The sequence below is a fragment of the Myotis davidii genome, unplaced genomic scaffold (genome assembly GCF_000327345.1).
Source record: "Myotis davidii unplaced genomic scaffold, ASM32734v1 scaffold1144, whole genome shotgun sequence".
In the NCBI taxonomy this organism is placed as follows: domain Eukaryota; kingdom Metazoa; phylum Chordata; class Mammalia; order Chiroptera; family Vespertilionidae; genus Myotis; species Myotis davidii.
Window position 1 is genome coordinate 293,598 of NW_006294766.1, and position 13,590 is coordinate 307,187.

General features: G+C 41.8%; 1 protein-coding gene and 1 long non-coding RNA gene across 6 annotated transcripts in view; one reads left to right on the forward strand and one right to left on the reverse strand.

Annotated features, from left to right (window-relative positions):
* Nucleotides 1-13,590, reverse strand: part of ST3GAL6 (ST3 beta-galactoside alpha-2,3-sialyltransferase 6) — an 87,063-nt gene that overhangs the window by 47,812 nt on the left and 25,661 nt on the right. For 4 of the 5 annotated variants that reach the window (XM_006769282.2, XM_006769283.2, XM_015567555.1 and 1 more), the window contains exon 4: nt 31-130. The exons of the other annotated variant lie outside the window; for it this stretch is intronic. In XM_006769282.2, coding sequence (XP_006769345.1) covers nt 31-119 — 89 coding nt within the window. In that variant the 5' untranslated portion in view covers nt 120-130. The remainder of the gene's footprint in view (nt 1-30; nt 131-13,590) is intronic. 5 annotated transcript variants of the gene reach the window in all.
* Nucleotides 62-10,066, forward strand: LOC107184025. The gene is made up of 4 exons (XR_001514838.1): nt 62-141; nt 3,115-3,123; nt 4,417-4,424; nt 10,054-10,066. It is a non-coding gene; the product is annotated as an uncharacterized LOC107184025 (long non-coding RNA).

Below are 13,590 nucleotides of genomic sequence, written 5' to 3' on the forward strand. Positions count from 1 at the left end.
TTATTTTTAAATAGCAAAAATTAAACTTACCAATAGACATTTGTTCCCCATAATATACAATGCAGCACGTAATAGAGGAAGACAGCACTCAGGAAGATAGCCACGAGGTAGCCTCTCATGGCTGGCTCTCCTGAAACACAAGTCCAAAGGCAAGACTGTTACACAGATGCGTTTATCCAATGGCTCAACTATAAGTACTTGTGAATAAACACATAAAAAGGGAAAATTAGAAGAAAATGATGTTGGCCTATTATTTTCAAAATGCCCACTAAATGTGCAGAAAGAGACATTTTCTCTGTCCCTCCTCAGTCTCTTTTATCAACACAACATAATCTATGTGTAACCCAACAAACAGTTTCATTGTTTCAAAGCTAGTGGCTTCCCTACTACTTTCTCATGTTGGATAAGAAAGAAAAAAAATCGCTCAGAACAAAATTTCATATGGAAATTTGAAAACTTCTTTCAGAAGCAGTAATGAATATCTATTTCTCTCTCTCTCAATAGAAAGTGAATATATGCCTTAAGATGTAAATAAACATTTCATTTCTTTAGTCCTTGAAATGACTTTTTAGTGTTATGCATTACAATTTTTACAAGTCCTTTTTCTAATTTTATAAAAAATGGATAAAAGCGCCATTAAAAATATTTCCCATATCCTCAATTTTGATGCACCTTTCAATGCACCTATGTGATTTTTCAATATCACAGCACAGGTAAACTCAGCTAATTACGTGCTTTGTATTATATACAGTATAGTTCATCACACATTGGTAGACAGAAAAGCCTGGACACCTTTCCAAAATATAAACGCAAAAAAAGCCTTTGGAGAACACACATATTTTTAAAACCCAAAACATGTTTATTTAGTTCCCACTTTTACTTCAAAGATAGAAATAAATAAGTCCTCATTTCCACCTGCAATTAAATGCAAAAGACGAACTTATTATATATGGTTCCACAATAGGTCTTCTATTTCAACGCCTGTGACTTTAAACAAGTATACTATTTCCCTTGCATCTCTTCATACATTTCTTGTTCATCTGGACAATTGCGTGTACCACTCCTCTCACTCCTACCCATATCTGTTAACCGCAGTCAGGCTAATGCAGTGTAGAATGTGCAAATGTGGTTGCATGCATTTCCAAATAATGTAATGCTGCCTCCCTTTTCATGGTGAAATAAGTGTAAATGGGACTCTTAAAATAAATCATTCCTTTGTCTTCCTAAGTAGAATACACTGAACATAATTTAAACTTTCCTTGATAATGAAGGTCATCATAACAAATGTCCTAATTGTGCTGTGCTCTATTCGAGTCGAGACCTCTGGAACTACTGAGCGCGTGGGCTGTGTGCTAACCTGTAGCGACTATCCAGTCAAGGCTGACAATCTTGCCTCCCAGGTGGCAGCTGGCGCTTCCCACTGCTATTAAGGCAGCCACCACCCCACATTCCACTGTGATAAGTTAGTTAAAAATGAATGCTATGTCAGGGGAAAGCAAATAAACTAAACGAGCAAACTTTCATTTACACATACTTCTAATTTAGTATACATAATCCCTGTGGAGCGTCCACACTGGTTGGAAATCAGAAGACAGGGTTCATGGCCCAACTCCACATAATTCCCAGCTTTGGGGACCTTAGGTAAGGCTGTTCCCCTCTTCCAACCTGAGGACCAAAATATGCATTTATCATCATTCCCTAAATAGTTTTAAACAAAGGAAACCACATGTAGTATCTACATTTTATCAAACAATCCCCTTAACTCACATGTTTACACTTGAGAGCACATCACCAGAGTGACAGGCATCTGGGACAACACATGACACAAAAACATGTGCTGAGTATGTTTGTGTATTTTACTGTTGTTTGTTTTCTAACCCGAAAGTGTGGGGGAGAGACTGTCCCATACTGAGGCTGCCGGCGGACGCACAAGTGGGGCCCGGGACAGAAGAGGGAGGTTCTTACTGCAACCACTTAGAGGCTGATGGGAACTGATGTTTATCTGAGATAAATCAGCACCCTTTCCCCTGCCTCCACTTCATGCTGGTTCCCGGAACCCGCTGCTGTCCTGACCTGGACAAGCACGTGATTTCCCATACCTGCTGGCATCCGCATACTAGTACTGTGACTACCCTCGCCCTCACCCCTTTTTACTCTATATAACCCTTTGGCACCTGCCAAGTGGGCGCAGGAATCTATTTTGCCTTGCAGCCGCCCTGGTCGTGTCTCCTAGGTTAAGTTTCCCTTCATAAACTCTATTAATTGCCAAGTGGCCAGTCTATTTCTTTGCCTTTTTTTTCTATCCTCCACTTTAGAGGTAGATTTTCTTTCTCTGGGCTTTTCCGGGGTTTGAGTATAACTAACAATTGGCAAGCCAGGCAGAAGACCAAAAAAAAAGCGGGGGGAGGGGGGGGACTTTGGGAAAAGGGCATCTGGAGGGGAAATCCCAGCTTGGACATATACATCCATGTGGGGTGGCCCCTATCCTCAATATATGTGTGAGTGCAGGGATGCCTCCAAACTGCCAGGTGATCTCAAACATCTGTGTCAAGGCAGGAAAAGTTATGGCCACAGCCATAGGCTGGTCCCTATTGTGGGTGGTTTGACTGGCCACTGACACCCAGCTAGAAGCCATGGTTAGAAAAGTAGGAGGAGAACTGAAACTAGAAAAAGACATGGGAATGTCTACACTCTCTTAGCTCGGGACGGCTGACAGAGGTGAGGGAGGAAAGGCCCTTTGAGCAGAGCACACTCTTCTATGGAAGCCATGAGGTCTCTGTGTACACCTGTTTGTATGTTCATGTGTGTCTATATACATGTGGTGTTTGTGTGGTACTTTCTACCTTCACGTGGTATTGCTGACTGGTAAAAGAGCTATGTTTAATTGGCTTAAAGGATTTAAGCACTAAATTAAGGAGTGAGTATTCTAAAATTGTCAGAAATACAGAAACCAACCTAAATGCTTTTCAGGATCAAGAGATTTGGGAAAATATATTAAAACTAGCTTATGTTTGGTAGTTTAATTAAAACACATACATCTTTACCTTTTGTTTTACCTAGGCTTCAAATTAATCAGCAAAAATAATTTAGAATGAAGGCTGATTTTATCTAAAGTCTCATCAAGTTTTGTGGGTAATCTAAACATAATTGTTAAGTCCCAATAAAATAAATAGATGTAAGTAGAATAAAAGGCATTTAGGTGACAGCTTTAGCAATAACTTCTCAATAGTTAAAGCTAAGCTTCTGCATTTGAAATACCCTGGATGACTTTCAGCAAAAGGCAGCAACAACAAAATCTATGAAGATTATGGCACATATGGATGAAGTCCACCCTGCTTCTGCAAAGATGACCCCTCATTGCCAGACTTCTGCTGTTCTGATGTCCTTGTAATACGGCAACAAGCTGCTCCTGAGTCAGGGAAATTAAGATGGGCAAACAAGGGTTGTCAATCAAATGAAGAGACAGGGCTATGGGAAACCCGACAGTCACTTGGTTCTTTCAGGCTCCCTGGAAAACGCCATGTCTCAGTATTTGCATTCCTTCATTCACTCTAGTGCCTTTAAGCAGGACTTATTTCAACTGCCACTCCATCTACCTTGATGGCAATTACCATCCAACCATCCACCGGATGCAGTTAGTGTTGTTCTCCATTATATCCTTGTTGTGTGTATATCTTCTGGATGGGTTGTAGTCTTTCCTTGCTGCAAGGCTGATGCCCTCACAGTGACAAAGAACTGTGAGAAAATGTGTTCCCACTTAGGTTTACCTTCCAGCTGCTCCTCCATGCTATTTGCCTCGCCCCACCATGTGCCCTGGGACGGTGGCTCTGGACCTGGCACTGTCTTCCTTCCCGACCCCTGTGAAATGGGCTCATATTGATGACCTAACGCTAACATGTGAAGATTTGCTTTGTGCAGAAAACTTTGCAGGCTTTCCTGAACCACCTACAACAAGGAGGACAGGCAGGGAATATGCAGAAAATTCCAGGTCCGGGCACTGCAGTAAAGTCCTTTAGAGTCGCATGAGACCTGCATTGTCACAAAGTACTAGCCTAATCTATCCCCTAAAAGTGTGGAAGAGAATTTTGTGGAATTCTGGGGGACTGGTAAACATTTATGTCCTACATAGCACAGTGCCTTCAACCACTATATTGTCTAGTTAAGTAGGGACATATGTGGGATTAGGGAGCCAAACAACAGGCTGCCTTTGAGAAGATAAAAGTACTGGTCAAATTAAAGTCCTTGGAGTGTCCCCGGCAGGGTTACCATCTGAATTAGATGTTTCAGTAACCCTGGAGGCATGGGCTGGGCATTCTGGCACAAACAGCAAAAGGTAAGAGTGTCCTTGGATTTGGTATCAGATATACCCCAATAGAAGAGCAATTACTGACAATGCATACAGTGCTCTTACCAAAGAGCGGGCAGTTACAATAAGAACTTCCCTTGCTGTTAAGGGTGGGCGGACAGACAACATGGTCCATGGAACTGGCTCTTCCATGGCTCAGACTCCCACACCCACGGAATGGCATGTTTACTGACAACAGAGTAGCACCGTCAAACAGTCCCCTGCCTTCAGAGAGGCAGCAATTATAAGCCTTGTTGAACCTACGGACCCTCCAAACGCTCCCATTCCTGTTCCTGAGTCAGCCCCGGCAATCTGCAAAGAAGGAATATGGGAAGTTCAAGCTGGAGCTTGGTAGGACTCTAGGCAGGATAATCCATCTACCTGGATGGCAGTTACCATCCAACCATCCACCAACACTACCTGGGTGGAAACAGGAACAATGGGCTGAATTAGGAGCTGTTTGGTTGGTAATCATGCATGAACCTTGACCGCTGATCCTATATACTGACAGGTGGGCCGTTTAAAGGGAGTGCCTTTATGGCACAATGACTATAAAGGGAAGGGTGGATAATTATGAACAAATCTTAATGGGGACAAGAGATTTGGACTCACAAGAACATGAGTCAGACCTTGTCTTCCATGCCCCTGCCTATAAGGCATCCACACCTTGGTAACCAGGAATCAGATGCCTTGGCAAAAATACACACTTTAGCGAGTGAGCCATCAGTTGGCACTACATTTGGGTGTACTGGAAGAGTAGGCATAGCAAATAAGCAGGGCTGCCTTTAAAAATACAGTGACCTGGTCCATACAGTTATTGAATGGAGGTTCCATCTCCTATATCAGTGATTTTCAACCTTTTTCATCTCATGGCACACATAAACTAATTACTACAATTCTGTGGCACACCAAAAAAATATATCTTTTTGTCAATCTGACAAAAAAAATAGGTATAATTTTGATTCATTCACACCAGATGGTCCAACAAACTATGATACAGAGCACCAGGCCCTATGGACCCCGGACCTGGGACAGTGTCTGCAATGGGATGTCCCAGGGTGAGTCAGATACTCCCCAGCCCTGTGTGGGGAGGAACTGCTGTCTCTGGTGGGATCCTGTTATTCTAATGCAATGAAGAGCCACGGAAGCACTACTGAAAGAGGGGAGAAGGTAGGAGTCCTGGTCTGGCATGTTCCTCCCCGTATTCACGTCCTCACGCCAGGAAGCACCACCTCCCCTCGCCCACATGAATGGTTTACACAGCCTGGTCAGCTTCCAAAGACTGCGGCCACGTTAACATCTAAAAATCAGGCCACAGTGTAATTCTCATAGAGGGAGAAGATCTCCCAGTTCAAGTCCCTATTAAATATTTTTCTTTCTGATCTTAGACTTCTGCTGTTCTGGTGGCATCCAGTTTGTCTTCCAACAGCCTAAAACATGCATCATATGTAAGTTCCCCTTAATAAACTCTATTAATTACCAGCCTGGAGTGGCCAATCTGTTTCTTTGGTCTTTCCCTGCCCTCCACTTAAGGGGGAAGTTTTCATTCTCAGAATTTTTCCCAGGGTCTGTGTGCACTAACATAAAGTCAGCTGTTCTCTTTTGCTACACAGTTAAATGCATGGGTTTATGCTTAATGCGGCCTGTGCTGTATTCTTATTGGTCTGACAGGAAGATGCGGTTGGGCGTTGCTTTGGCAGAAAGCCCAGCATCTGCTGATGGCAAAGGGAACAAAGCATGTGAGGGATATGAAGGTCTGCTGCTTCCATCCCCTCAGGCTGTGCCTCCCTTTGCACTTTGGTCCATCTTCCTCACTCACTGTAATGCATGCTATCTTGATGTACTATAGGGTATTTTTAAAATGACCTTAAATTTATTTTGGTATTAAGCAAGAAAATAAATTGAATATTGACTGGGGAAAAAAAAAAAAGCATGGTTCTGTTTATTGAGAAATCATTAGTAAAATCTAAGTGATGGAGAGAATTAAGGTTTGGGATTATCTGAGTCAAAGTTCAAGCCAGTGAGGTGCTTGGGATACTAGACACATCACTGAAGTGGGTGGTGGCTCAGACAGACAAGTTAGCCAGCCCAGACACGGGCCCTTCTAATATGTGCAACAAATGTTAGCTTTCCTTCCTCCTCTTGTGCTGGATGAGCAGAGAACCGTCAAGGAACTGACTGACCTCCAGCCGGTTCTAAAAGGCAATCCACTGTATATGTGAGAGCGGTGAAACACTTTGGCCGGAGGCCATGAGCCACGCTTCATGATGACAAGTAGGACTGTCAGTGCGGACAGGGAGCTTATCTCATCCCAAAGACTGAATGCAAATTTTTTTTTTCCTGTCTGTGGAGGTATCGCCCAAATATGAATATAGGATATGTTTAAGACTATCTTGGAAGGCATTTTACCATGGGCCAAAACAATTACCAGACAACTACTTAAATACTCAAAGTAAATATTTAAGGCTGCACCCTGAATAACATCATTTATGCAAACATCCAACAAGGATGACACCAGTATCAGCAATTTTTTAAAAAAATATTGAATTTTTATAGGGAGCAAGGGAGAGAGATAGAAAGTTAGAAACACTGATGAGAGAGAAACATTGATCAGCTGCCTCCTGCACACCCCCCATTGGGTATGTGCCCGCAACCAAGGTATATGCCCTTGACCGGAATCGAACCCGGGACCTTTCAGTCTGCAGGCCGACGCCCTATCCACTGAGCCAAACTGGCCAGGTCTAAAGAAATATTTACATCTAAATAAGATAGCATATAACATAGAGGAAAAGTTCAGTATTTACATTTCAATTTGCTTATCTGTCACCCAAAAGACAGATTTGGGGAAATTTATGTATTATTTCACAGAGCACAGAAGTATGGGTAACCAAGATTTTCATTCACAAATGTGGTTTAGTTGTAAACAAAGAACTATGAGAGAATGTTTTGTTGTTGTTGTTGTTGTTTTTCAGAAAGTAAAATGAGCCTGCTCTTTGAGGAGCTGCTGCATACACCACCTGAGAACATTTAGGAAGCTTAGCCACTCTCTTGTATTTCACAGACAATTCAAAGCATCCATATTCAAGTTGCAAAACAGACTTGGACCAGCCAGGATATCCCTGTGATAAACTATAGTTCCTGTTTGCTCACAGGAAATATCTTCCAGAAATAAACACATTCTCTAATTATATTTTATAAATGGAAGGACCATTTTGCTTTGAGCAAAAGTGTTCAAAGGAAAACTAGTTAGAATGCCTGTTATGTTTTGTTTTTAAATTACAGCCCCGGTCGGTGTTGCTCAGTTGGTTGGGCATCATCCCATGCACTTGAAAGGCTGCGGGTTTCATTCCCAGTAGGGAGCATGCAGGAGGCAGCCGATCAATGTTTTGCTCTCACATCAATGTTTCTCTCTCTCCCTCTCCCATCTTCTCTCCCTTAAAATCAATTAAAAATCTTTTTAAAAAAATTATAAGGTCCTTCAATACAGCTTCATTTACCAAAACAAGCAGGTTTTCCAGTTCTTGACACTAAACATGACAGACGCCAGTGTCTTGGCTGCAGCTGCTCTTAAACCCAGGTTCTCTAAGACGCCCTTTGCAGTTTATATCATAGAAGCAATTGTTCATCTGAAGTGTGACTAGAGGGTCTCAAGGGAGAGTAGGACTTACTATTGGCAGAGATCAAACGTTTATTTCTTAAATTGTATTTAATCCAGTATATGAACAACCTACATCTGCAAAAGTGAGCTCAATCCTAGCAACAGTTTTTCCGTCTCTTTAAAAATAAAAGTATATTTTAGTTTGTGCAGAGCTTTAAAACACTTGTATGTCCACTTCACTCGAGGATCAAATCAAGCGTGGTAAGTGGGTGTGCGGGCACGACTTTAACGCGTGAGGGAACTGAAAGTTTCTGAAGTGAGCTGACCCGGGTCACACAGTCTGGGAGACAGAAATAGACTGACAGTCTGCCACTTGTGCTCAGGGTTCTATTCCTGGTGCCGTCCTGTCTCTCAAAATAAAAGGCAGGAGGGGAACTCAAAAGAGAGTTCTAATCTATAACTTCCTGACAGTGCTCCGCTGGCGGCTAGGGTTCCAAAAGGGCAAATTCAGATATTGGCAAAAGGGAAGCGGTCCCCGGGCAATGTTCTCCAAACGGACCTGGCAGGTGCCTGAGTCAGCACCAGCTGGGCCGGTCAACATTCCCTCCTTGATCTGAATCCCCTCAGGTAAGTGCTTTGAAGCAAGCACCTTCCAATCTGGTTCTTATGCCTGCTCAAGTGTGAGAATCACTGCTCTGGGACATGAGAGCCTGGAGGGAAAGAACCAGGGAGGGAAAAAGGATTTACTCAGGTACAGAGACCATAGCAGATATCAGAGTGGTTATCCCACTGGACTGAACGCTCCGAGAGCAGGACTGTCTGTCCTGTCTATCATTTTGTTTCCAGCGCTTCTAACCATGCCTGCCACATGGAAGACAAGTAGACGTTGTTGGAGATAGTTGCAGATACTATAACTAGATGCCCTGTATTAATTTTTTTACCCCAAATGCTTCACATTTGGAAAATGCCCCGTGAATAATAGCTGACGAGAATCTTAAGATATTTGAGTGCTTAGCATGTGCCAAGCCTGCGATAAGTGCTTGGGGCGTATTATCTCACGTAACCCTCACATTTGTGAGGGGTGTGGTCAACTTACAAGTCTCATGTACGGATGAGGAAACTGAAGCTCTGAGAGCAGCAGTCACTTTTCTGAGCTGATAAGCAGCAGAACCAGGACTCAAACCCTTATTTCCCAGACCAGAGCCATGCCTCTCTCCCGATGTGAGCTTTTTTTTTACAAATGCACACAGGCACATCCTTCTGATACCAGACCGACATCACAGAATGTCCCTCTAACCCATCTATCGCACCAGCTCCTTGAGCAGTATCAATTCCAGGGGTTGGTGAAATGGAAAGCTTATAGTCAGAAACTGTGCTAAAATAAAACCCTATTACTCCCAACCTTGTTTTTCCTAATCCCATTCCTCTGGCTTTTAGTAAATCCATTAATTTTCTTTTCTCCATGGCTCTGTTGGATGTCCTAGAGCAGTGGTTCTCAAACTGCACTATGCATAAGAATCAAATTAGAGGGTGCTCGGTTCGTGCCATGCATACTCCCGAGTCCCAGAGCAACCATGAGAGCATTACTTATAAAAACAAACAAAAATAACCTATAAAATGTCACTTGAAAATGACTATATTTTTATTTTTAGGCTCTCCTACTGCTACTTCCAACAACCTACTAGGAAAAAAGGTATATTCAGCAATAATTCTGGAAACATTGTTCTATTCACCAAGGACAGAAACCCTGTGGGCATCTCAATATCACACAACACCAAGGAATAAAAGCCCTCAATTTCACTCTTCACAAAGCTGAGCATGTAACACACAGACCCGCCTGCCTGGCCTCTCTGTGCCAGTTTCCCCTAGACCTGGCTGCGGGTGCTTCCTGATGCCCACATGTAGTCTCAGCCCCACTTCCTACTCTGGGACTGACTCTGGCCCAAGAAAAGGGAGCCCGAGGAGCCCTCAAGTAGCTGCTCAACCGGTTGGTCGGATTCCCGCTGACTCCACGCTGACTTTGGACATATCCTCTGGACCTGGGTTGTCCAGGTCCCTGACCTAGAGCCTCGTTCTTCAATGTCTGCATTCTTCTCCTTCAGCCACCCAGCAGCTCTGCAGCTGAACTCCGAATTTGTTAGTAAGTAGGATCCCAAACCATTTCTTCATCCATTCTATCCTCATATGCTCTCTGCTTCCTCGGTGACAGATATCCTGCTCTCCTGATGCTGTCTCCTCTCACACCCAATGCACTGCTGCTCAACAGGAATACCCAATAACTTGCAAAGTTGTGCACATTAGAAAAGGACATGCCCTCTGTCTTCACATAGCGCCAAGACCACATTATCTTGGCACGGGCAGGGTTTCAGCCATAACTTTCCCCTTAGCCAGGTGCCCCTGTTCACAGCTCATCTCCACAACCTTACCAGGTGGCCCTGCTGACAGCCTGTGTCCATCCATCCCTGGGAGAGGCCCTTCTCCATTCAGGTCTCCACCATCCTCAGCTCACACTGACCTCTCCCCAAGACTGTCAGAATTTGGCCAACAGATCTTACATCCTGCCCTCCTTCCTCCTTGTATTTATTACTCAGTTTAAGACTAGTCTCTGCAATCACATGCCCATGGGAGCATTCGCTCCAGCTCTAGCTGTTCATTAATGTCTAGATTCTGGCCCAGCCCTATGGGTGCCCGAAGCCCCCCAGACCTAGCCATCTTCATACAGACAAGCCTTACAGAGACACAAAGGGCCCACCGTGACAGACGTAAAGGCCTCAGTTCTCCTCAACTCATTTACCACCTCTTCTAGTATAGTCCTTATTACCAATTGGATGATACAAATGTGTCCATGACCTCATTTCCATACCAAGGACCTCCACCCTCTGGTGTTGATGATCCTGTGAACAGTGGCACAGGTCACTAAGTGCTTCCGAAATGCCTAGCACCACACTAAGCCCTTCGCACACACAATGATGCAGCAGGGATACTACCCTCCCCCTGGGCTGAAGATGCTCAATTCCCAGAGCAGTGGCCAGAATTCAAACTCAGATCTGTCTGGGTTCTTTTTTTTTAATTGTACACTGTAGGAAATGATAATTACTATATTTTTAAACTATAGCATCATGAATTTAATATATTCACTTAATAACTTTTTAAAGTAAAGCAAGAGGATATGCATTAAATGTATGTATTTATTAAAATACACTTACTTAGACACATTATAATATGAAAAACTCTTCATTTCACAATTAAAGAGAATCAGTAGTGAATCGGTAGTCTAGTTGACAGGGTTTTGCTAGAAGGACCTAGAAATGCTCAATAGGGCATATATGAAGAATAAAATAGCATGTATAAAATTAAGTAATATGCGATATTACTGAAAAAGCTAAATTTAAATATGAGGTGTTGAGCTACTGCTATTTTATAAAAATTAAGGGGGAGAAATTCTGATATTGCTGAGTAAATTAATATAAAATTATAAGTTGATTTATGTGCACCTCCCCCACCAAAAAAAACCCTATTTGTATAATACCAACAAATTGAACCAACTGTACACATTCTAAGTGGTTTCTACATACATTGTTATTTTTCTTTCTGCAAGGCAGAAAAACATATATAATTAACTTATTTTTTCTCCTCTTCCCCCAATTCTGTTAATACCATGATAGGCAGCTAGTTTCTATACACATATACATATACCTTCTCTTTCAGTGTTTGAAGAAAGCCAGTACTTTTACTAGACTTTCATAGACAGATATGTCCATCTAATTAAAGCTACGCTGTCACTGTCAAAGCAGATGACTGAATCTTTCCCTGAAAGTTGGATGTGCTCACTGCAAAGAATACAAAAAAAAAGCAAGAGAAGAAAAATGATGTTTCAACAGAATTTTTTTTTTTTTTTAAGTAGCACAGCGGGACACACTCAAATCATTCAACTAATAGCATACTATTCTGGATGCTAAAAATAAAGTGAAGTTCCTGTTTTCAAGATTTCTCCCTTTAGATTCAGCTACACTGAAAATACACAAATAAGTTTTTTTTTTGTTTTTTTGTTTTGTTTGTTTTTTTAGAAAATTATCAATTTTATTTAGATTTTCACACAAAGAAGTTTTTAAGGGAACTTCTTTTGTTCCTACAGTTTCTTCATATTTTCTCCAAGAGGGGACATTGTCTCTATTTCCTTATATTAATTTCCCACTAATAAGATAGCCTCCAAGGAATATTAGGTATTCTTAACAAGTTAATGATTATGGCCATTTTTTTTTCAATTAAGTTTACTGAGATAAAAATTTTCTATAATAAAATTAACCACTTTTAAGTGTACAATCCGATGAGTTTTGACAAATGCATATGATCATGTAACAACCACCAAAATCATACTAAACGTTTCCATCAACCCCAAAAGTTCCTCTTTGTAGTCAGCTCCCTTCCCCAGTTCCTGTCTCTTGATCGGTTTATCACTGTGGTTTTTTGCTTTTTCTAAAAGTTCATATAAATGATCTTATTTCTGGCTTATTTCAATTAGTATAATTGGAAAAAATGTCTACGGTGTTGCTTCTACCAGGAATTCATTCCTTTTTATTGCTAAGGAATAGTCCATTGTGTGGCTATACCATAATTATCAATTCACCAGCTAATAGACATTTGTTTGTTTGTTTTTTCCAGTTTTTGGTTGCTGTAAATAAAGCTACATTGGCCATTTTAGCACAAGTCTTTTGGTGGGCATATGTCTTCATGGGTCATAGAGTAAATGTATGTTTAAGTTTATATGAGAATTTTAGATTGCATTCTGATGCCTATTTCTAAACAACAGATTTGCTTCAATCTCTCAGTTAAAAGGAAAAAGCCCCGACCTATAACAATTCAAATTATCGACATTATTGAAAACCACAAACCCCTGACAGAGGTAAGAAATGATCAATCTGTTAATATCTGTTGATATCTAGCCCTCATTATGCATGCATACTCTTCTACTTCAGGATATGGGGAACAGAGTTCAGTCTGGTGAGGGAGCCAAGTTACACTGTTTCAGACTGAGTATGATTATGTTGTGAGAAGAAAAGCTAAATATTGCAGACATTGCTACTCCAAGTTTGGTCCACTGACCAGCAACAGGGGCATCACCTGAGAGCTTGATAGACAAGACAATCTCAGCTCCACCCCTTCATCTGCTGAGTCAAACCTGCATTTTAAGGAGATCCCCCAGTGATGGGTGTGTTTGAGGACCTCCGCTGGAGTCCGAGGGGAAAGGAATGATGTGCCACTGAGAGGATCAGGGCTTCACCAGAAATAGTTTTTAGAAGAACTGGAAGATTGTTCTAAATGCCATGCTATCTTTTTTAAAAGTCCTTTGGGCTTGACCTTTTAAAATTTCCAATCAACTGAATTTTCTTGGAAGACACTAGTGAGACTCTCAGAAAAGTCACTTTCACCATGCAGGGGCTGTTTGAGTTTTCTCTGTAAATTCCCAATCATTTTCATTTCTGTGTTGTTTTCAGTCGTATCCTCCCATTTACGACCGGTATCGCTGTGACACTACTGGTTATTTTTGAGAGGAAACTCAGAGGTGGGCAACATGAGGCTTACAGTTGCTCATATGGAAACAATACTAATTAATAAGAATACAAGCATAATCTCTGTGCTTCAACTG